Source organism: Enhydra lutris, unplaced genomic scaffold, assembly GCF_002288905.1.
Source record: "Enhydra lutris kenyoni isolate GAN:26980312 unplaced genomic scaffold, ASM228890v2 scaffoldscaffold92, whole genome shotgun sequence".
Lineage (NCBI taxonomy): Eukaryota > Metazoa > Chordata > Mammalia > Carnivora > Mustelidae > Enhydra > Enhydra lutris.
In genome coordinates this window covers 309,946-333,482 of record NW_019154176.1, presented here as the reverse complement: position 1 = coordinate 333,482, position 23,537 = coordinate 309,946, and the positions used below count along the sequence as shown (strand labels likewise).

The window sequence follows — 23,537 nt, the reverse complement described above, 5'->3', positions numbered from 1 at the left end:
AGAGGCAGGCAGAGAAAGAAGGGGAAGCAGGCTCCCTGCTGAGCAGAGAGCTGGATGTAGGGCTGGATCCCAGGACCCTGAGATCATGACCTGAGCCAAAGGCAGAGGCTTTAACCCACTGAGCCACCCAGGCGCCCCACATCATTAGTTTTTGATGTAGTGTTCCATGATTCATTGTTTGTGTACAACACCCAGTGCTCCATGCAAATACCTGTCCTCTTTAATACTCACCACGAGGCTCACCCATCCCCCACTTCCTTCCCCTCTAAAACCTTCAATTTGTTTCTCAGAGTCCATAATCTCTCATAGTTGGGCTACCCCTTCCATTTCCTCCCTTCAGTTTCCCTTTCCTTCTCCTAATGTCCTCCATGCTATTCCTTATGTTCCACAAGTAAGTGAAACCATATAATTGACTTTTTCTGCTTGACTTATTTTACTCAGCATCATCTCCTCCAGTCCCCTCCATGTTGATGCAAAAATTGGGTATTCATCCTTTCTGATGGCTGAGTAATACTCCATTGAATCACAGCTTCTTTATCCATTTGGTTCAAGAACCACTTTCAACCACACCAAATTTCTTGATTTCTCCTCCATATCTCCTTAATAGTTTTTTTTTTTAAAATTCTGTTAACAAAGCACATCCTACAATGTGTTGAATTAGTTTTACTGGAATGGATCAACCTCAACTCTCTCTCTCCATAGCTCTCCTCCAATTCTCCACGTGGAACATACTGGCAGGAAGTCACTTTGTAATCCTAGCATTTAGCAGGTAGCAATCAACCTATGCTGTAGCAGTATTTATTGAAAGAAATAATACACACATGTGCTTGATATATAAAGAATATCGGAAACTGGTTACAGTGGCTATTTCTGCAAAGATTTAGTGATGGGTTGAGTTCCCCTGCGTTTGAACTCCTATGCGTATGTATTATCTATGCTATATGCCAAACACACTAGTTTTTATAAAAAAAAAAAAAAAAAGATTTATTTATTTATTTATTTATTTGCAAGAGAGCCCTCGAGGGCGAGTTGGGGGAGGGACAGAGGGAGAGAATCTTTCAAGGAGCCTCCAAGCTGATCGCAGAGCCCCACCAGGGGAGGGCGCCGGAGGCTGGATCCCACGACTCATGAGCTCGTGACCTGAGCCAAAACCAAGCGACAGCGCCTAGTTTTCAAAAAGAAGTCAGATTTTCTATTTTCTTGACCATTTTTTCACATCTTATTTTTGGTGAGAAAATGAGTTGTAGAAGATACAAAATACATAATTATATTTTTAGAATAAACTAGAAAGATTGAAAAATAAATCTTACCCATGGACATGTTTTGGTAGGGGTATGGATTGAATCAGAGGATCAAAGAGGGGGCGGGCAAGGGTAAGTTAAACAGAGCATCCCAATTTGCCAGCGAAATACCACCCCTATCCTAGCCCACCAAGCCCGGGACCCGCCCAGTCCCCGCCCAGTCCCCGCCCAGTCCCCTGCCCATCAGGCTAAGCCGCGCCCCCAGCCTCGTCCGTCTGGCATAGGCCCCACCTCTACCCGTCCCTCTGCAGGTCCAGTCCGACCCTATCCCAGAGCCTGACTTCTCCCTGCGGGGAAGGAAACTAGGATTTACTCTCCGAGGCTGGATGAAGAAGGGGATCAACATTTCTGTCACTCTGCCTGAAGCTCCTCTGGTCCCAACCCCGGCCACTTCCGCTCCCGGCGCCCCCCCCCCACCCCAGGCCGGAAGCGGAAGTGCGCTGTGGCAGCGGAAGGCGGCGGGAGTGCAGGCTTCGCTGCGTGCTGCGGTGGGAGTGTCTCCGGGCCATCTGCAGGTGCGGCCCGGCCCATCGGGAAGGCGGGGAGGGCCTTGCGGGTGCGGGGAGGGGCTGCATGGCCCCGGAAAGCAGCCTGTGCGACGGCGCCTCCTCCCCGCGGTGGCATCCCAGGGCGGGATGGGGCCAGCAATGCTCGGCTTCGCAGCCCTTACCCCTTATCCCCGGCCCGGCCCGGCCCGCTGCCCTCAGGTGCCCCCTGTCCGGGCAGATAGGACAGTCGCTCATCCATCGGTAGGGAAATCGCGTAGTAGAGTCCAGGTCCCGCAGCTCAGGAATGTGGTGCCACCAGCCGGCCCAGCCTTCACCCTTCCTCCCGGATTTGTAGGACCCTACCATACCTCCCTTACGCATGGAGCTGTTTATTAGTAATTCACGTTGTATGTCATAGGACGTTTCGTGTTATCTAGCCCTGCAGCTGGAAGGTTAGGTCCTGAGTCTGCATGGGCCTTCTGGTTTGAGTGGCTGCTCAAGTGAATTTAAAAAATGGAATGCACCCTCTATCAAGGGATGAGTTAGATGAAAAGAGGTTTGTTTGTTTTTTGGTGACTGACAATTTGTAGTTCCTTAGCTTAGGGCATGTTAACTTAGATTTTGTTTGATTCTTACTTTCCTTTCTCTTTATTCCTTTCTTTCATTTAAAAGAGCTTTTAATTTGTGAGCGCCAGTGTTTTTCACTGTGAGATGAGGGTATTTTTTTTTTTTTAAAGATTTTATTTATTTATTTGACAGAGAGAGATCACAAGTAGGCAGAGAGGCAGGAGGAAGCAGGCTCCCCGCCAGGCAGAGAGCCGGATGGGGACTCAACTCCTGGACCCTGAGATCATGACCCAAGCAGAAGGCAGAGGCTCAACCCATTGAGCCACCCAGGCGCCCGAGATGAGGGTATCTTAAGAAAAGCTATTTCCCAGTTACCTCAAAAGTCTTACCATCAAGGAAAAGGAAGATTATTCAGTTCTTTTCAGGGCCGTTTCTGCCCTGGTTATCCCAAGCCTGTGAGTGAATCACCATGAGGCTTAGAAAACATATGGGACTCCGGGAAAAAAGATGACATTGCTTTGTTAGTGCTGGGAATTGAAATTGAGTTGGCTGTAAATGAAGTGTCTTTTTTTAAAATAATAGGGTTAGGGGCGCCTGGGTGGCTCAGTGGGTTAAGCTGCTGCCTTCGGCTCAGGTCATGATCCCAGGGTCCTGGGATCGAGCCCCGCATCGGGCTCTCTGCACAGCCGGGAGCCTGCTTCCCTTCCTATCTCTCTGCCTGCCTCTCTGCCTACTTGTGATCTCTCTGTCAAATAAATAAATAAATAAAATCTTTTAAAAAAAATAAAATAATAGGGTTAAAACTAATGTTTGAGAAATGAGGATAAAATTAATTCTGGAAGAAAAGTAGACCTTAGATTTCAAGTAAGGTATTTATTGTTAAAAAGAGCACAAGTTCTGCCTTGCCTTTTTAGAAAGACTTAACATTGTTTCTTAAAGACATCTGAAAACTAGTGTTGATTTATGTTGCATGAAGAGGCATTTTAAATCATTTTTGTATTTGATTTTGTGGTGTTACATTAGTGTCTGTGTCTGTGCAGGTGCGTGCCTCGGGCTGGTAATACTGAATTACTCTTGGGGAGTGTTGATTGTTTGGCACATTTCCATTGGGGATGCCCTCTGTGAACTGGGCCTTGTACAGGGGGAAACAATGTGATTGAAACAGATACCATACTTGCCTCTGTGGAGGTTTTATTCTGCCTTAAATTAATCATGACCAGGGTGATATGGAAACATGGAACAGGAGAACTTGGAGAGGAGGTCAGGAAAAACCCCTTACAAGGGACAAATGTTTGAATCTCCCAAATGAGCTGCATATAGCTAGACAAGGGGTTGGGCTGTGGACTAGGAGTAGGGAGGAGATTTGAGAGAACATTCCAGATTCGCAGCCTCTCAGGCAGGACAAGGCCTGATGTGTTCCAGGAGTTGAGAGAAGAGGGACAGCTAAAGTATAGAAAACAAAGTGTGGAATGGATGAGCCAGGTTGGAGAGGCAGGCAGGGCCCTGAATGCCCGGGTAAACTTTGGACCTTGTTCTGAGGCCATTGGGAAACCTTCAGTTTTTAAAAATTTGTATGTATGTATGTAGGCTCCACGCCCGGGGTGAAGCCCAACGCAGGGGTTGAACTCACAACCCTGAGATCAGAACCTGAACTGAGATCCAGAGTCGGATGCTTAACCGACTGAGCACGTAGGTGCCCCGCCACTGAATTAGTTTTAAGTAGGAGAGTGACAGAGTGTTTGTGATTTAGACAAAACACTATGCTGGGTTGAGTGTGGAGTTTAGGATGGACAAGAATTTGAGAGTTCGCATATGTTAGTACTGGGAATTGAAATTGAGTTGGCCATAAATGGGGTGTCTGGAGAGTCCATATATGAGCTAGAGTCAATTCAGGTCTCATGCTGGTATTTGGGGCCTAATGATGATTGCAGAATTGGCAAAGTTGGCGTGTTTGAGAGGCCATGCAGGAGGTGCAGTTGAGAGAACTTGGTTGATGTATTCTGTGTTATATGTTACAGAGCAGGGTTTGGCAAACTGTGCCAAATCTGACCCATTGCTGGTTTCCATAAATACTGTTTTATTGGGACACATTTGTTTACGTGTTGTCTGTGGCTGTTTTTGTGCTACAGCCACAGTTAAATTGTTGGCTTAGAGGCCGTTTGGCCCACAAATCCCAAGATATTAACTCTCTGGCCTTTTAAAGAAAAAGTTTGCCAGCCCCTGATATATAAGGTACTTAGTACGCATCAAGCGCTGTGCTAGTGGCAGGATTAGGAGTCCTGAAAAATGTGGACACAGGTCTACTTTGGGAATGTACATTATAGTTGGAGAGGCAAAATCACCTCAACAAATAAATTAAAAATCACAACTTGATAAGAGGCAGTGGAGGAAAAGTTGAGGCTATTGGAGAGAGGTATTTTGAGAGAATATAAGAGGGGAAATAATCCTTTTATTAGATGAGAGGAACCACTAGAAATGATCGGGGGGTGTAGTCTGGCAGGTGGCTCTGGGCCCAGTATGTGGCTTATTGGGAAAGATTCCATGTTAGGGTTTTCACTGGGCTGCCTTGCGGGAGGCCCACAGAAGTAGAATTACCTGAGCCAAACCCCTGTGCGGGGATCTGCTTCCACCCGCACCTCCCCCCCCCCCCCCCCCCCTTTTTTTTTTTTTTTTTTTTTTTACCTTGGTCTCTTTTATTGCAGGGAGGATGCCTAATGAGACCTTAAATCCTGGCGCTGCTGTCATGGTGAGGGGACTGGAGGAGTTGGAATGGTTGGGGGAGGAGAGCATGATCTGATGGTCTCTTTCAGTGCCCAACCTTATGGAACTGGCTTGGGAGGAGGGTCCCCACAGTGACCCCGGGGCTCTGTGCCTAATTTTGGAGTCTGACTGCAGAGGGGGGCTCATTTAAACTTGGCAGAAGCAGAGTTCCACACCCAGACCATCCCTCGTGAGGCCTCCCAAAACACACGTATCTGTATAAATTTAAATTAATTAAAATTCAGTAAAATTAAAAACCCAATTTCTTAGTTGCCTGAGCCACATTTCTCAAGTGCTCAACAGCTACACGTGCTGGTGGCTGCCTTTTTGGAAATCACAGACTTAGAACATTCCCGTCATCACAGAGTGCTCTGTCAGACCATGCTGTACTACAGGATTCTGAAATTAAAAGACCGTTAAGTTTCTAGGATGCAGTGGAAGCCCTATTTTCCCAGACATAAAAGATTACAAAACGCTTTAGTCTTGGGAGGGGATCTAGGGGTTTCATGAAAATTAAGTGATCAATGCCAGACTTTTGATGCCCTAAATAGTGTAGGGAAAACTCTCCAGAGCCCAGAATTAGGCACTGGCAGTCACTGGTGGTGTGAAGTGACAAAGAGACCCAAAGCTTACACTCTCAGATTTGTCCAGCTATTAAAAGAAAGGAAATGCTGTCTGCTCAGTTGGCCATCTGATCCCTGTCGCTGTCCCAGCTGTTGATACAGCACACCACCAGCCCTAGAGATGGGCAAAGAAATGAGCATGGCTGTGTGCCAATAAAACTTTATTTATAGAAACAGGAGGCAGGTCAGGTTTGCTGAGCTCTGCTGTGGCAGAGCTGAATGTGCTGAATGTGTTCCCTTCCCCAGTGATAACCAGTTGTCCTTCAGGTGGTCCTTGCTGAGCTAGAATATATGTGTGTTGTTTTAGGAGTCAGTCACCTTCGAGGATGTGGCGGCGGGGCTCATCCAGGAGTGGGCGTTGCTGGACGGGGCGCGGAGGAACCTGTGCCGATACGTGATCCTGGACAAGTGTGGGACCCTGGCCCCCAGGGGTAAGGCTAGCATCAGGCTGGTTCTTCTCCCATGCAGGTGTCTAATGCCTTTTAAGGGCCAGCTGCATGCCCTAGGAAGATGAGTGGGCTTCTGCAGGAAAACAGCTCCATCTGTATTCTTCCAAATGCATGGGTCTCACCGAACTTGGCCTTGGGTTTCAGGGCTTCATCCCTGAGGGGCACAGGAGAGGGTGTTTGTGGTGCGGTGTGGGCCCTTGTGGAAGAGCTTCAGTGAGTTCATTGGAAATTGGGTGTGATCACTTTGCTACCCCTGGCACTGGCTCAGTGCCAGGAGCTGAAGCCCATGCAGAAGTGGCAAGCCCACTGTGAACCCTCCCTACTTCCCTCAGCATGTGTATTTTTATCCAGCAGTGGGGATTCCACCATGCAAACCCAGTCTGGGCTCCCGGGTGGGGCCAGAAGAAGAGCTGAGGGCCCCACGGGTGTGGGTGTGTGTGTGTGGGGTGCCCACTGGGTGGAGGGGGTGGTGTGCTGGGAAGGGTCAGTCTGAGAGCATTTCAGAGGCCCTTTATCGCAAGGGGAAATGAGACTCTTTGGGGTGAGGTTTCTCAAGTGAGTTCCTATGGTAGTCTTTCTCTTCTGCTAGCCTTTTCCTACTTCTCTTTGGTCTCAGAAATGATCTGTTCAAATGTCTCTCTTTTTTTTAACTGAGATGTTCACATACCATAGAATCCACCCTTTCAGAATGTATAACTCACTGGTTTTCAGTATATTCACAGAGCTGTGCTGTCTTCACCAGTCTCTCCTCTCCTCCCATCTGCTTTCTGTGTGCACGGATTTGCCTTTTCTGGGCATTTTGTATAAAGAGAGTCGTAGAACATGTGGCCTTTGGTGTCTGTCTTCTTTCGTTAGTGTAATGTTGTCAAGTTTCACCCACATTGTAGTGTGTGTCGGAGCTTTGTTCCTTTTTAGGGCTGAGTCGTGTTCCTTGTGTGGGCACACCACGTTTTGTTTGTCCACTTGCCTGTGGACGGACATTGGGTTTGCTTCTACTTTTTGGCTCTTGTGAATAGTGCTGTGAACATTCGTGTACCAGATTTTATGTGGGTGTGTTTTCAGTTCTCTTGGGTTGATACTTAGGAGTGGAATTGCTGGGTCGTTTACTGAGCTTTTTGGGGAACCATCAAAGTGCTTTCTCAGGTGCACACACCATTTTACGTTCCCACTGCTGGTGGCCGAGGGTTCCGATGGCTCCACATCATACCCACACTTGCTGTCTTATCCCTCGTGGAGGGGAACATTTCTGTGTATATGGCCTAATTGCCTCTTACTTGTTTCTCTGATAAGGCTGTCCTTCTGGTGACGTCTCTCTCAGTCCCAGGAGGACAGAGTTTCTCATCCCCACCCCCTGCTCCTGTCACTGTCACATTCCACACACAGCTGTACTCTTCAGTGTCTCCCTTTGCTCCCTGATGCCTTCTTCCCTTTTGGTACCAGGCCAAGGTTAGGGTCAATATTTAAAAAACAATATTTTAAAAACAATAAATAAATACTTAAATATTTATTTTGGTCAATTTTGTACCACTCTTTCTGAAAGACCTTAATTTTTTCTTTTTTTTCCTAATTCATTTTAGACTGGGCGTCTCAACTTAAATCCAAAACATTGACTCCTGTGCAGGATATTTTGGAGGAAAATTCGTCCCAGGGTATGCAAATGGTAAGATTCATGGGGGATTATCCTTGTTCCCTGTCTTGGGAGAAATTGAGGAATTTGTGAGTTGGAAATGCACACCAGAGCCAGGAAGACATTTGGGGGCATTTTCAAGGACATGCCCACATGGTCTGAAGGGAGTGGCCACGACTCATGAATTTGGGCAAACCCTGTTGTCACTCAAGACTCTTTCTCTTTGAATCCCGAGTAAATATTGCCATCAGTGTGAGTCAGACATTGCTTGTGTGCAGTATGGTTTACTCCTCCACAGTCATGGGAAACTCCTGTGTTTTGGAGAAGCCCTATGGAAATCATGAATGGGAGAAAGCCCGCAACCTCCTTGAGCCCTCAACCCGTCTAAGCAAGGTGTACTTCTGAAAGTGCTAGAAACCTGCCTTGACGGGGAGGAGAGCAGCCCAGGGCACTTTGCGGGTGTTGGTGGGGTTGTTGTCGTCACTCACCCCTCGCTAGGAGCAAACTGGGCCTGGAGAGATGATTCAGCCACATCCAGAATGGCTTCAGGAGGAACTCTAACCTAGACCTGATGAGAGAACCATGGGAGAGAGGGTCGCCCTGACTATAAGGGACGTGGGAGAGCTGTTGCATACCCCTCCCCACTGAGGAGAGAAGTCGAGATCCTGCACCTGAAATGAACCCTTGTCACAGCGTGGCAGAGCCTTCAGAGCCAGGTGGCGTGTTCCAGCGCACGAGGGAACAGACTGAGCCCCGCTACCCCCACCTTGGCACTGAGTTCCCGCTCCCCTTACTGTAGGAATTTCCAAGGTTTAGGTTCCAGTTCTTGGGGATTTCCAAGATGAGGGTTAGGGTTTGGATAGGGGGACATACAGAGCCCAGTTTCACTGCCAGGCTGGGCCTGTTTGTCCCAGAGCCAGTGAGATCTCTGGGCTCCCCCAGTCTGTCCCCCTCCACCCCTGTCATGGATGGTGTCCGTCTCAGGGTGTCAGAGATGCCAACCTTGTGGATGGGGTGGCAGGGCCTGGATGGTAGAGACCTGCTTCATTGCTTTGCTCTGAGCATGCAGAAACTTAACCCTGCACATCCTGGTGTGGGCTACAAGGTAGCTGAAGCCCTCACCCCTGCATGGCTCTCATCAGACCCCAGGGCAGCTGAGACACTCCTCACTCTCCATGTCTTCCTCACCGTTTGTTCACATTTTTGTCTAGGTGGAGATTGTCCTCCAGTAGCTGCTTGGGAAAGGGCTTGTTGCTTTGGAGGCCCTGAGGTCTGAAAATACCTCATTGGAGCTGCAGGGGCCTCATCTGACAGGCTCGTTGCCGTAACCCCATGCAGAGCATTCTGTGTGTCATTACAGAGCCCTCAATTAATGCTTGTTTGTGAAGGCGCGAATGCAGGCACTCCAGGCCCTCTCCGTCCCTGTGTCTTGATTAGCAGATGGACCCTGTGAGGGAGGAGAACTCACAAGGCACAGCTGTCCTCTCCAGTTTCTGTGGGCTCTTTCCCCTCAGTATGGGATTCCAGCACCTTCCACAGAGTTCCACTCCTAGCTCAGCAGTGAGCGCTGAGTGTGGGAGAGGAGGGGGTTCTGCTGCATCTGAGCCTCAGGAAACAAGCCGTCACAGAATGTTTTGAACGGGCAGAGGAGGTCCACCCGGACACACATGTGGAGAAACTGAGTGGTTCATCCATGAAGACACACAGCCTGTAAGTGGTACAGCCACATTTGGAGCTGGGAGTCAAATCCAGGCGTAATTGCAGAGATTGCCGTCCTAGCGGCCGGGGTCTGCTGGCTGGGAATCCTACCACCTGCCAGGTGGTTGAAAGTGCTGGTGGTTCAGCTGGCCCTTCCCGGCATCGTCGGGCCTCGTCACAATGACTGAGGCCCCATGGCAGCTCTGAGGCCTCCCTGTCACGTGAGAATAAGGCCTTGTGGCCTCCTCCTCAAGGCCAGCTAGGCCAGGGGAGGGCAGGCACATAGAGGGCTGGAGACTGCTCCCAGAAAAACCCCGAAACAGGCTGAGGAAGCGGTCTCCAGGCTCAGCCCTTCTATTCTCCCAGCCGCCCCCCCCCATCCTCCGCCCCCATGCTGTGTCCCCTCCATGCTGCTTCAGGGCAGGGGGGATATTGGCTTGCGTGAGCGTTGGATAAGGACAGGGTTCAGAGGATGGGCTGTGGATGGCCGGGCAGATGTAAACAGCTCTGGGCGAGAGTTTGGTCCTGTGATGGATGCCTGCTAAATAGACAAACACAGACTCTAAGAAAACACAGAACAACATTTATATTCAGAACCTAGGGCTTTTAGCCTTTCTTCAGCGAAGTACTTTGCAGTGCCTCTGAGGGCCTGTGGCCTAAGCCCCTCGCTGAACCCCCAGAACCAGAAAGGGCCGGGTTCACCTCTGCATCTGTGGCGTGTTCAGTCCTTGAGACCCTCGGTGGCTGGTGCCCGCAGTGCTGTAGGGGAGTCACCAGGCCTGAAGCTGCCCGACCTGCATGTCTGCCTTCTGATGGCACTACCCCAAAACTGAGGGTCCCTCAGGCTCAGAGCAGCTTCATTGCCACCTCTGTCCTGCTCAGTCCCCTCTGTGCCTTCTCTTGGGGGCCGGGCTGGACCTGAGGATGCAGATTAGGCCCACAATTGGAGACAGGGGGACACCTTTGATTCCAGAGGACTGTCTGCCTTTCTGGGTGTCACCTTGGTCTTCTGGATGTACAGTAAACCTGGGAGGATGTTTGCTGTGAGGGCCCAGCCCCAGCCAGGAAGGCCTGCGGTTCAGCATTTCTGCCTATCACCCACACTGAGGGACCTGCCCCCACCACCAAGTCCTTTGAGCTTCCCCCCCAAGATATAACTTATCTCTGACTGCTCCTGCTGTCCCCAGTGCCACCACCCTCCCCAGAGCCACTGATAGTTCTCAAGGACCCCTAGAACTGCTCCCCACAGGCTCCCATTTCTGCTGGGCCCCACCCTGGATACAGAGGCTAGGGACATCCCTTAGAAATGCAGGTCCGGTCAGACACCTTCCCTGAGGGAGCATCCACCAGTGGAGGGGAGTTCAGACCCTTTCTCCCACCACAGGGCTTCCTTCTGGGAATAACTTACTGACCGTGCATCATGTTTGGGGGTCCACCTCCCCCCACTACCCCTCAGCCTGCTGGCCATCTGCACCCCTCTTTGCTCCAGTGTTTCCCCCACTCCTGGAGGCTTCTCAGAGGTTGCCTCCTCAGCCCGGATCCCCTCTCCATCTCATTTTGAGGTTGAAATTCTATCACAGTGATTAGTTTTGTACCCAGATTAATCTGGACAAACTACATTGGGTGTGTCTCAGTTTTATCAGTGTGTTGTCCTCAGCAGGGTCTACGTTGCAAATTCAGTCAGGGTGAAGAGCTGTGAGCAGACTCCATTGACTGTGTGACTCTGATCTGTCCCTGTCACTGTCTAGGGGCTGAAGGCGGCCGTGCAGATTCAGAGGGTGGCCATGCCGGTGCCTGCACTGGGTGTCCCTGAGCTGGGGATGGCCGGGGATTCTGGTGAGTGAGAGCCAGGTGGAATTGGTGGCCTGGGGGTCTGGGAACTTGCATCCCCCCATTCCTTTCCTCCGACCACAGGCATTTCCCTGCACCAGAAGGAAAGAATACATAGTAAAGTCAGTCACCATTCTTTATGCATTCAAGGGGAAACGTGCTTTCTTAGGATTGTGGGCTGGGAATCTTTTTGGGTTTTTTGTTTTGGTCTTTGGTCTTTCTGTTAAGAAGGAGCAGACTCCCTTCACCTGTGGCCAAGTCCACGCCTCTTTTTGGGTAAGGTTAAAGTCTCCACAGTTATGTTGATGCTGAAAATGACAGTTGAATTTACTGTAAGTGGCGTGTTTTAACTGCGCTTATAAAGAATTTAAATGGATATGTTTTAACTGAGTTTATAAAGAATGAGGTTAAAACAAACCACATGTCCTGAGAAGTGGGGGGAAAAATTAATTCCAGAGGACAAATAACCCCTTTTAGCTATAATTGCAGGGCATTTGTTTCCTTCCATCTTGCCTTCTAGTGAGAATAATAAACTTTGTTTCTGAACAGTATCATCAAGTCTTGCATTTGGAATCTCTTGTATCATCAACAGGAAGTAATTCTTAGATTATGTAATGTATTACTCTTCTGTGTATTTTTGGTAAGCTTTCTGGGCAAGGCTTTGCCTTGAAGTACTCTTGAAGTACTTAGGGTACTGCGCTCTTGAAGTACTCTTCATAGTTGGCTCACCTGTGGTGAGGTGGGCACTGGGATACAGTCTCAAAACATTGGCCCCTTCCTGGGCGGTCAGATTTTTCAACGAAGACCAGAATACAATAGAAGCGTGCCCCATCTTGCGGGCAGAGGGAAGTTTCTGGAAATTGGAAGTGAGACCATGGGTTCTCACTGCAGCACTACTGAACCTTGGGACCAGATCCTTGTCTGTGGAGGGGCAGGTCTGTGCTGGGTAGGGTGTTTAGCGGTGTCCCGGACCTCCACCCACCAGACGCCTGGAGCGTCTCTTGTCTTGGTCCGCCAGGGGACGCTCTCCTACCAAAGTACCACAGACTGCATGGCTCAACCACAAAACTGGTTTTCTCATAGTTCTGGAGGCCAGAAGTCTAAGATCAAGGGATTGGCAGGGTTGGTTTTTCTCAGGGCTGTGACCTGTTCAGGCATCTCTCCTTGGCTTGTAGGTGGTTGTCTTCTTGTGTTTTCATTTTGTGTATGTGTCTGTGTTCAGATTTTGTTTTCTTACAAGGACACCAGTCATATTGGATTAGGGCCCACCCATCTGACCTCATTTTAATAATGACCTCTTTAGAGATCTCATGTCCAAAGATGCTCGTATTCTGAGGCACTGGGTATTCATTAGGACTTCATCCTATGAGTTTTTAAAGGGACACAAGCCCATAACAGCCCCTAGTCATGACAGCTGAAAATGTCTCCAGAAGCTGTGGCTGGTCCCTACCTCCCTGTACCCCAAGATCATATGCTGAAGTCCTAACCTCCCATGTGACCATATTGGATGGAGACTGAGCCTTTAAGAAAGTGGTTAAGGTTGCATGAGGTCATAAGGATGGAGCCCCAATACCATAGAACGGGTGTCCTTACAAGAAGGAGAGACACCAGAGCTCTCTCTAGGAAAACTGCTCTCACTAGCCCAACCATGTTGGCTTCCTGCTTTTAGACTGCCAGCATCCAGAACTGTGAGGAAGTAAATTCCTACTGTTTAAGCAGCCCTGTCTCTGGGATTTTGTTATACAGCAGAGCTGACCGAGATACTTGTGAAGGGAGCAGAGGGAAGGGGTGAGTGGTGTGAGCTGACTGGAGAAGGTTGGGCTCTGGATCATTCAGGGCCTGGAAGCATGGGAGGAGATCCCGGCCATGTGCTCAGGCTGCCAGGAGCGAGGGATGTGTTTGGGTCAGAGGTGCCATGCATCTGCGGTTTTAGCAGAACTCTCCAGCACGGGAGGTGGCAGGGCCTCCGGGAGGATCCAAGCGGTGGGTGGAGGCCGTGAGGAATGGGGTGGTAGTGGCCTAGACCAGTGGTGAGTGCGGAGTGGGTGTGGCGGGGTCCCGGAGACCACTCCTGGTTGTGGCCATTCGCTAGGACTCCCCCCTTGGCCCACAGTCGTACTCATGGTGGTGGTTTATCACAGTGAAGGGGCACAGAACTGGAGTCTTAACTGAAGTCTGGGGGAGTCCAGGAATGAGCTTCTGGAAGCCTCTGCCAGTGGAGTGACACAGGACATGCTTAATACCCCCAGCAACAAGCTGTGACAACACATGTGAGGTGATGTCTACCAGGGAAGTTCAGTAGAGACTCGGTGCCCAGGTTTTTCACTCGGGGCTGGTCGTGTTGGCACCCTCTGCCCAGCATGAACCTGGCTCCTGTTGGCAGGTGCCGGACTCCTGGAAGGGAAGCAGGCATTCAGCACAAACCAGTGTTTGTAGAAACAGTTTAAGCAGAGTGAGCCCCTCTTACCAGTTAGGGTGGGGGAACCCTCTGTAGATCCATGTTCCCAAGGGCCAGCAGTCAGTCCTGTTGTGTTAATTCTTGTCTACACTGTGGGGAATTGGGTAAGACACACGTAGGAGGTTGAGTTGAGATAATTTGCCGAGTCCTGTATGCTTTCCTTTGCCAGACAATCCAGAGCATTCATGTGCCAAGCACAGTGTGGGGAGGGGGTGTAAAAGGAAAGGGAACCCAGGTTTGTTCTTCCAAAGCTTCCAATCCCATGAGGGTGGCAGAAAATACGTACCTAGGGAAGCCAAAAACCATGTGGTTACAGATAGATAGAGGCTGTGAGGAAAGGGGGAGGGTCCTTCTAGAGGAAAGAAGGACACCGGGGAGGGGAGGCACTTTGAGGGAGTGACCTTTCAGTGGATTCAAAAAAGAAAGGCCTGATGTGGCATCAGCCATGGTGGGGATAGGGGGGCAGGAGGAAAGGGAGTGGGGTGGGTGGGGGTGGGGGGAGATGAGTGCTCCCTGTAGAGATACCATCACTGAGGTTTTTTTTTTTTGTTTGTTTTTGTTTTTGTTTTTGATTAATTGTTGGGGTCTTTGGAGTGTCAGGGGTGAGATTTCCCATCTGAGGCAGGGATGTTCTTCCTAAGATCAGGGACGCTGGAAGAACAGCCTTTGAGAATAAGGTGTTGAGCACATTTTTGGTGGTGGGGGGCATGAGACAACAGAAATTCATATCTCACATTTCTGGAGGCCACAAGTTTCCACAGGGTGTTGGCAGGGCCGTGCTTCCTTTGAAGCCTGTGGGGAGGCCCCTTCCTGGCAATCCCTGGTGTTCTTGGCTTGTAGCTACATCACTCTGGTCTTTGCCTGCGTCATCACATGGCCCTCTCCCCTCACGTGTCCCTGCTTCTGTCTTTTCTCCTCTTCTTAGGACACCAGTCATATTGGGTTTGGGGCCCACTCCTCTCCACTGTGACTTCATCTTAGCCAATCACATCTGCAAAGACCCTGTTTCCAAATAAGTTCACATTTTGAGGTAGTGGGGGGTTACAACTTTATAATTTTGGAGGGACACAATTCAACCAATAATGGTCTGCCCTCTGGTCCCTCTCCCCTCAAATTCATGTCCTCCCCATATGCAAAATACAGTCAGACAATCTTGACAACCCGAGTTATTACCCATTCCAGCATCAACACTAAGTCCCAAATCTCATGAACTCAAGAAGTCCCCAAGTCCGTATGAATTATCTAAATCAGGCATGGGAAGACTTGGGGTGTGGGCTCTACCATGTGCAAAATTCCTCTTTACCTGTGAACCTGTGAAATGAGAAAAAAAGTCCTCTGTTTCCAAAAGACATTGGTGGGACACACACAAGGTACATGCTTCCTCTCCCAAAGGGAGAGGAAAAAAGGGGTTATGGGTCCCAAGCAATCTCGAAACCCAGCAGGGCAAGTTCAAGGCCTGGTAGCAGTCCTCTGTGATGGCAGCAGCCCTTCCCCCCATCTCACTGTGGGTGTAAGGGGAATTCCCCAGAGAGATGAGTGGGGACATGAGCTGATGGTGTGCAGGTGTGTCTGGAGTTCAGGGGAGAGAGTCAGCCAGGGGTTTGGGCCCGGTCAGGCTGGGTGGGAACTGATGCCCAGAGTGGGTGAGTCTGCCAAGGCAGAGGCTGAGGGAAGTGAGAAGGGTGAGGGATGGAGGAGGTATAAGGAAGCTCGAGGGGTAGTCATTTCAGGGTGGAGGGACTAGATCACCACACACATTGACTGAATACCCACCAGGGGTGGGGGGGGGGTCACTGGTGGTCTGAGTGAGGTGCCTGTCCTTGGAGTGGTGGTGATTGTGAGTGAGTGGGAGGTGAGGAAATGGATGGTGAGTTGGTTGCCCACAGTGGGGAACAAAAATAGTACGTATGTAGAGGGAAAAGCAGAGTGTTTTGGCTTAAATTGTGTCCTCCCAAAGGGGTATATTGAAGTCCTAATTAACCACTGGTGCCTGTGCCTGTGACTGGGACCACACTTGGAAATAAGTGTCTGCAGCTGCTATTGAGTTAAGGTGAGGTTGGGATGGGGGCCTCTCATCCAGTGTGACTGGTGTCCTTTTAAGAAGAGAAACATGCATCTGTCTTTGGCTAAGGTTGTGATCCCAGGGTCCTGGGATCAAGTACAGCCTCAGGCTTCCTGGTCAGCGGGGAGCTTGCTTCTCCCTCTCCCTCTGCCCCTCCTCCCTGTGCGCTATCTCTCTCTCTCAAATAAATAAATAAATAAAATCTTAAAAAAGAAAAAAAAGATAGAGGGAGAAACATGCCAGGGGGAGACAGGGACACACGGGGAGAGGACAGCCATGTGATGACAGATGCAGAGATTGGAGGGATACAGCTGCAGGCCAGGGAGCACCCAGGATTCTGGACAGCCACCGCCAGAAGCCAGGAAGAGGCAAGGAGGGATTCTACGCAGAGCCTCAGAGTGGCACTTGGCTGACAACTTGGTCTTGGACTTCTGGCCTCCAGAACCAAGAAAGAATATGTATCTGTGGCGTTAAGCCTCTCAGTTTGCCCACTTTGTTATAGCAGCCCCAGGAGGGGAATACATGGGTCAGAGATTGGACATGGTTCAGGTTTTCTTTTTTTTTTTTTTTTTAAAGATTTTTAAATTTATTTATTTGACAGACAGATCACAAGGAGGCAGAGAGGCAGAGAGAGAGCGGGGGTGGGGGGGGCGGGGAGAAGCAGGCTCCCTACCGAGCAGAGAGCCCGATGCGGGCCTCGATCCCAGGACCCTGAGATCATGACCTGAGCCGAAGGCAGAGGCTTTAACCCACTGAGCCACCCAGGGGCCCAGGTTTTCTTTTTTTAATAATCTGTAATTTATTGTATTTATTTGTACGATATACATTATTTTTTAAGTCAGGATTAATTTCTAAGGGGGAGTGTCCTGTCACAGGGTAAGGTGAAGGTGCAGGGAGACAACGGATGGTGTGGGGGGGTCACTTGCTTGTCTATAATAGGCCGAGCCAGGAGGCCCTGTGGGGATGGAGGGGTGTGGTTGGTTTGAAGGCAGGAAGGGGAGATGCTGCCTTCCCACAGGCAGACTTGGGGTGCTGGCAGCTTCTCTGTCGCCTACTTATGATTAAGTCCTGGGGCTCTACTGGCCCCGCATAGTGGTGTAGAGGAAGGTGCCGAGCAGCTAGGGAAGAATGCTGACCCAGGGTTGAATCAAGGGGCGTTGGGGGGTGCCCCAGAAACTCCAGAGTCTGTTGGTAAATTGAGACTGTGACTCCAGAAATTTGGAATGGAAAAAATGTGTGTGCGTGTGTGTGTGTGCCTGTTCTCTGTAAGTGTATGTGCCTGTGTATGTATGTTTTGTGTGTACATGTGTCCGCATGTTTACATGACAGCATACATGTGTATGTGAGTGTGCACGGGTGCATAAACGTGAGTGCATATGTGTGTGTACATGTGGTCACTCACATCGGGGTGGGTAGCCTTCGGAACTGTGGGTGTGCTCACGGAGCCTCTTGGCTTCCCTCCTCTCCGAGATGTAGCTCTGCTTGCCCAGGACCCCGCCTGGCTCCAGAAGGAGAGCACAGAGGAGGAAGCCGGGGCGCGGGGCGTACTGATCACCTGTCTTCAGGTAAGTAAGAAATCCATGTTGCTCTTCTTTCTTGCTTGGGCCTTTATCCTCTTCCCTTGGCCTGGAACTTCTTCACCCCACAGGTCTGGTCTCCAGGCCTCTAGGCACTGGACCTCCTGTAATGGGTGTGTGTGTGGAGGGGAGGTGTGGGACAACCCAGGCAGTGGTCTCACAGCTTCATTCAGACCTTCCTTAGCTGTGGATACCTCATTCTGCTGAGCATCAGGAGGGAAAACAGCAAGGATGTCTGCTGTCCTTGCCTCTTAGTTTTCACGGTCTCTGGGGGCAAACAATTGTCATTTACCAAATACTTCTCTCTTGCCTACAACATGCTCAGGTCTGCTGGACATTGGAGCTGGAAGGGAATAAAACTGCCATGGTTTCCTGGCTAGTTGCCAATGGCTCAGTCCTTTGATGCCACATGTCTGAACGCTGTCCCTCAGGGAGGAACAAGTAGAAGGAGGAGAGTTCTGTTCTGGGGTCTGAGCCAACGGGCAGATTCTGAGACCTCAGAACTCCTGGTTCTGATGAGGTAGCCCCTGGCTGAGCTGGGATGGGTGTGTGTTTCAGGAACCCGTCACCTTTGCTGATGTGGCTGTGTTGTTCACCCCAGAGGAGTGGATGTTTTTAGACTCTGCCCAGAGAAGCCTGTACAGAGATGTGATGCTGGAGAACTATAGGAACTTGGCCTCCGTGGGTAAAGACAGGCTCATTGCTTCATCTACACACTCCTGCAACACCTATGCATCCCCAGAGATGTGCTGGTTTGGGAAATCAAGAGGTGAAGAAACAGACAAATCCTGCTGTCATGGTGCTTACTGTCCAGGGGTTTCCTGTGGGAATGAAGGTCTCTCTGCTGCTCTCTGTTTCTCCATGGTTAAAAGTTTCTGGGCTTTTCAAGTGTCTCTCTGAGTGAGGCCCTGGGTTTTGGGGACTAGAGAATCCCATTGTTCTTTGGGACCCAGTGAGGGGGCTTGTACTTTGGTTCCTTAGTGAAAGAGCTCTGCCATGCCCATGAGAATGTAGGTGGGCTCATTTTGCTCTTCCCATCTCCAGTGCCTCTAGAGACTTCAGAATGTCAACCCTGGTTAATGGCAGGCCTGGTCTGCTAACACCTTGCACCTTTCCACAGGAGCAGGAGATCAGCTAGGCAAACCCAGTATGCTTTCCCTTTCGGAGCCAGGAGAAGAGCTGTGGGCCCCTGAGAGAAGAACCTTCCCAGGAACCCGTCCAGGTGAGCAGCAGGCAGATCAGGGAGCACCAGCTCTGATCACGAGATGAGTGTTAAGTTTGGAAATGGTTAGTAAGGGAAATGCTTCCATTGCCCTTTACAGAGCTGCTTTACTAGATTCTGCCTCCTTCCTTTTTATCCATAATGCTCTACTCTGGTTTCATAGAACGATCTGTCCTGCCTCCTCTTCACATTTATCATGTCCATGTGTATAGTTTATCATGTGTGTGTTTTATATGTATATAGCATGTGTATGCTTTGTCCAGTGCCTCCCCACCTGTGTGTTCTTGCTAATACTTTCTCTCCATTTCAGTCTCAATCTTCTTAGAACTCTTTCTTAGTAACTTATCTACCATTTCCATTCCTTGTTTCTATGGTTACGTGACTCCTTACACATAGTCAAATACCTTAAAATTTCCTTTACTCTTTGATACATTCCTCCTCTTTACAATTTTCTCCCATAGTTAGAATCAGTATTTATATTTTATTTTTTAAGAAAGAGATGATTTATTTGTGAGAGAGAGTGTGCACACGAGTGGGGGGAGGCGCAGAGGGAGAGGAAGAGAGAGAAGCTCAAGCAGACTCCCCACTGAGCGAGGAGCCTGATGTGAGGCTTGATCTCATGACCCTGAGATCATGACCTGAGCCAAAATCAACAATCAGATACTTAACTGACTGAGCTACCTAGGTACCTCTAGAATCAGTATTTAAAAAAAATCTGCATGTTCTCTGCTTACTTTTATGGTTGCCTTGGTCCCACAGTTTCCTTCCCTGTGTACTTAATTTTTCTATCCTTATTCATTCCAGAACCTCAGCATCAACCCCAAGATTCAGTTTCTCACCCAGATATTTTTGCAGAGAGTCCATCCACTGGCATGAAAAGGGTAAGGTGCCCAAGGGTTTTTCTTAGTCCTCTGTCGTAGGACAAGTCTGGGGTTGCTGTAGATTAGAAAAGCAGCACAAGAGGCCAGAGAGGGAAAGATTGAGAGAGAGGAGAGAGAGAGAGATTCAAGGCAAGTGGTGTTCACGCAGGGGAAAGCAGATTCTTGGGAGAGAGTCTATGAATGTCATGAGTTGGGGAAAACCCTCCATGTTGATCAAGGCATGTGTTTCCCAGAGTTTCCATAGCAGCCATATTTATAAATGTGAATAGACATCAAGTGTTTAAAACTTAATTTGCCTCTAACTCAGCCAAACTGCATCTAAGAGGCCTCCTGAATATAATGAAAATGACAGCTCTCTGTGGCAGAGCATCCACTTGAAGGGACTTGGGAGAAATGGTGCAGACACACTAAAGTGCTAAAAGCTTTAGCACCAGAAATGCCTTTTTCCTATGAATGTAATAGAGCCTTTGGTCTTCCTATTTTCCTCAATTGACAGGAGCAACCTCAGACTGGAGAAAAACTCTATAATTACAGTGAACTTGGGGAACCCTTTCACGGCATCAAACCGCTTTTTCAGTACCAGAGAATTCACGCTGGAGGTGACCCCTGTGAATGCCACGAGGGTGGAAAATCCTTCTTCCAACCCGCTCACCTAATTGTGCCAGACAAAATCCATCGTGGGGACAAAACCTACGTGTGTAGCAAATGTGAGAAATCCTTCAGATACAGCTCCGACCTGATCAGGCATGAGAAGACTCATACCGCGGAGAAGTGCTTTGAATGTCAGGAGTGTCGGCAAGCCTTCAAGTATTCCTCAAATCTGCGGCGCCACCTGAGGACTCACACTGGAGAGAAGCCTTTCGAATGTGCTCAGTGTGGGAAAACCTTCACTAGGAACTTTAACCTAATTCTGCACCAGCGAAACCACACGGGCGAGAAGCCCTACGAATGTAAGGACTGTGGGAAAGCGTTTAATCAGCCATCCTCTCTGAGGAGCCACGTGAGGACTCATACAGGAGAGAAGCCCTTTGGGTGCAGTCAGTGCGGGAAGGCCTTCAGGGAGCACTCGTCGCTGAAGACACACCTGCGCACTCACACCAGGGAGAAGCCGTATGCGTGTAACCAGTGTGGGAAGCCCTTCCGGACGAGCACTCATCTGAACGTCCACAAAAGGATACACACCGGGGAGAAACTGTATGAGTGCGCTACTTGTGGGCAGGTCTTGAGTCGCCTCTCAACGCTCAAGAGTCACATGCGAACTCACACGGGAGAGAAGCCCTATGTGTGTCAGGAATGTGGGCGAGCCTTCAGTGAACCTTCATCCCTCAGGAAACATGCAAGGACGCACACTGGCAAGAAGCCCTACGCCTGTCAGGAATGTGGGCGAGCCTTTGGTCAGTCTTCACACCTTATTGTGCACGTGAGGACTCACACTGCAGGGAAACCCTATGAATGCAATCAGTGTGAGAAAGCCTTCAGGCACAGCTCTTCACTTACTGTGCATAAAAGAATTCATGCCGGGAGAGAGAACGTTAGGAATGGTGGCCTGGCTTTATCAGTGTCCCATCTGCATAGTGGGCCCCTTGCTGAGTGACTTCCAAGTTTTAAAAATATATGTGTTCCAGGCTATAATCATCTCTTGTAGTACTTGTTTTAGCTACATCACATGTTTTGATACATATTTTCATTTTGGTTGAAATCCGAATATTGTCTTAGTTTCTATTATCACTTATTCTTTGGCCTGTGAGTTATTTATAATTAGATTTTAAAACAACAGGACATAAGTATATTTTTATAGAGGTATAATTACTTATAGTGAAATACATAGATCTTAAGTGTATAGTTGGAGGACTCTGACAAGTGCATACATATGTATATGTAACCAATATGCCATTTAAGATATAGAACATTTCTGTGCTTCTGGAAAGTTCCTGCATGTATATGGGTGGGTGGTTTTTTTTTTTTTTATTTTACAAATTTTTGTTGGTTTCTAATTTAATTTCATTGTGAGCAGAGAATGTGGTGTTTATGTTATTGAACGTCAGGTATCTGTTTTGTTTTTGGTGTGGCGTATCCTGTTAGTTGCCTGTCAAAATTGCCCCTTCCTCTTTACAAAAAGGACTTACTTTTTTTGTTCAGATTGGTAATGTGCACTGTTAAAAAACCTCTATCTCTTGGTCCTTGCAGCTAGAGGAGCCCCCCCTCACCCCCCCTGCCGCCTGCCCTGCAGTCCTGGCCTTTCTAAGTATGGGAAGTTATTGAATGTGATACCTGGGAAGGATGTTGTAAAGGAATATTTATCTAGATCCCTCCACGTCTTGCCCTTTGTACAAACAGACATGATGTCTGGCACTAGAGGAGCCATTCCATGACCATGAGGGTAAAAGCTACAGGCTAAAGAGAGTGTGGCCAGAAGTCACACCAACCTGTTTCCCTAGTTGGTGTCTTTGTGTGACTGTCCTGGCCCATTTTTCTGGACATCTTGTGATGTGAAAAAAAATGCACTTCTTACTGGCACATGACATTGCTATTTTGGGGATGGGTAGGGGAGGGGAGGGATGGGTTTATTATGGCCTAATGAAGTATCTCACTGATGCACTTAGTAGAGGGTTAGTTTTCATATATGCTTCATGGGTAATGGAAATCAATGTATTGTATTCTACATACATCCACTAGCCTGAGTATACTATTTGTGTTTCAAAATATTCTACACATTTATACATACTGGTCAATATCTTAGTCTGTGTGGGCTGCATAACAAAAATACCATTGATCGGGTGACTTATAAATAACAGAACTTTTTTCTCATAGTTCTGGAGGCTGGAATCCAAGATCAAGATGCCGACAGATTTGCTTTCTTGTGAGGCCTGCTTCATGGTTCATAGACTGCCATCTTCTTGCCCCGTCCTCACATGGCAGAAAGAGCAGAGGAGCTCTGTGGGGTGTCTTGCAGAAGGGTGCTAATCCCATTCATGAGGGTTCCACCCCTATAACCTAATCACCTCCCGAAATCCCACCTCCTAATACCATCACAGAATGGGAATTAAGCTTCAGAATATGAATGGGGGGGGTGCACAACATTCAGTCCATATCCGTCTTTGATCTGTGAACTGAGACAGCTATGTTAAGCTCTCCCACCATGATTAGTGAATCTTGTAATTCTGTCAGTTTTTAAATTTATGTATTTTGAAGCAAATTAAATGAGATTTTTGATACTTAATGTTTACAGCAAATTGTTCCTTTTATTCTTCTAGTGACCATCTTTCTCCCTAGTGATGAATATTCAACCATTCATTTTCATAACAGCAAGTCATTGTTTGGAGCTTACTGTTAACAGATAGTAGATATTAACAATGATTCTTTGAGGTAGATACTATTATTATCCCCAGTTTATAGATGGGGAAACTGAGGACAAGCTCAAGGTGAGTTAACTAAGGTTATACAGGTGGTAAGTGATGGAATCTGACTCCAAAATCCAGAGGCTGTGCACAGTGCCTTACCCTGGGGGACTTTTCTTCCTTTATACCTGTTCTTATAGTCTGTTTTTTTGTGTTGTTGGTTTTTCTTTTTTTTTTCTTTTTTCTTTCTTTCTTTTTTTCTTTTGGAGAGAGGGAGAGAGGAAGAGGGAGGGACAAAAGGAGAAAGAGAGAGAGAGAGAGAGAGTCTTAAGCACACTTCTTACCCAGTGTGGAGCCTGATGCTGGGCTTGCTCTCAAAACCCTGAGATCAGGGACGCCTGGGTGGCTCAGTTGGTTAAGCAGCTGCCTTCGGCTCAGGTCATGATCCCAGCATCCTGGGATCGAGTCCCACATCAGGCTCCTTGCTTGGCGGGGAGCCTGCTTTTCCCTCTGTCTCTGCCTGCCATTCTGTCTGCCTGTGCTTGCTCTCTCTCCCTCTCTCTCTGACAAATTAAAAAACAACAAAAAAACCCCCCTGAGATCATGGCCTGAGCTGAAATCAAGAGTCAGATGTTTAACTGAGCCACCCAGAAGCC

At 48.7% G+C, this 23,537-nt stretch overlaps 1 protein-coding gene across 6 annotated transcripts; it reads left to right on the top strand.

Annotated features, from left to right (window-relative positions):
* Positions 1–1,744: 1,744 nt before the first annotated feature.
* Positions 1,745–21,557, top strand: LOC111162522 (zinc finger protein 333). 6 transcript variants are annotated; one of them, XM_022526994.1, is made up of 10 exons: positions 1,745–1,816; positions 5,059–5,102; positions 6,047–6,170; positions 7,766–7,848; positions 11,262–11,349; positions 17,334–17,428; positions 17,999–18,209; positions 18,561–18,662; positions 19,467–19,543; positions 20,040–21,557. In XM_022526994.1, the coding sequence occupies exons 2-10, from the start codon at positions 5,064–5,066 to the stop codon at positions 21,135–21,137; spliced, it is 1,917 nt and encodes a 638-aa protein (XP_022382702.1). In that variant the 5' UTR covers positions 1,745–1,816; positions 5,059–5,063; the 3' UTR covers positions 21,138–21,557. The 6 variants fall into 6 exon arrangements, with proteins under 6 accessions (XP_022382702.1, XP_022382701.1, XP_022382703.1 ...); XM_022526993.1 differs by lacking the exon at positions 1,745–1,816 and adding an exon at positions 2,309–2,345 and having other exon boundaries at positions 17,340–17,428; XM_022526995.1 differs by lacking the exon at positions 1,745–1,816 and adding an exon at positions 2,309–2,345 and having other exon boundaries at positions 17,999–18,125.
* The last annotated feature ends 1,980 nt before the right edge of the window (positions 21,558–23,537 follow it).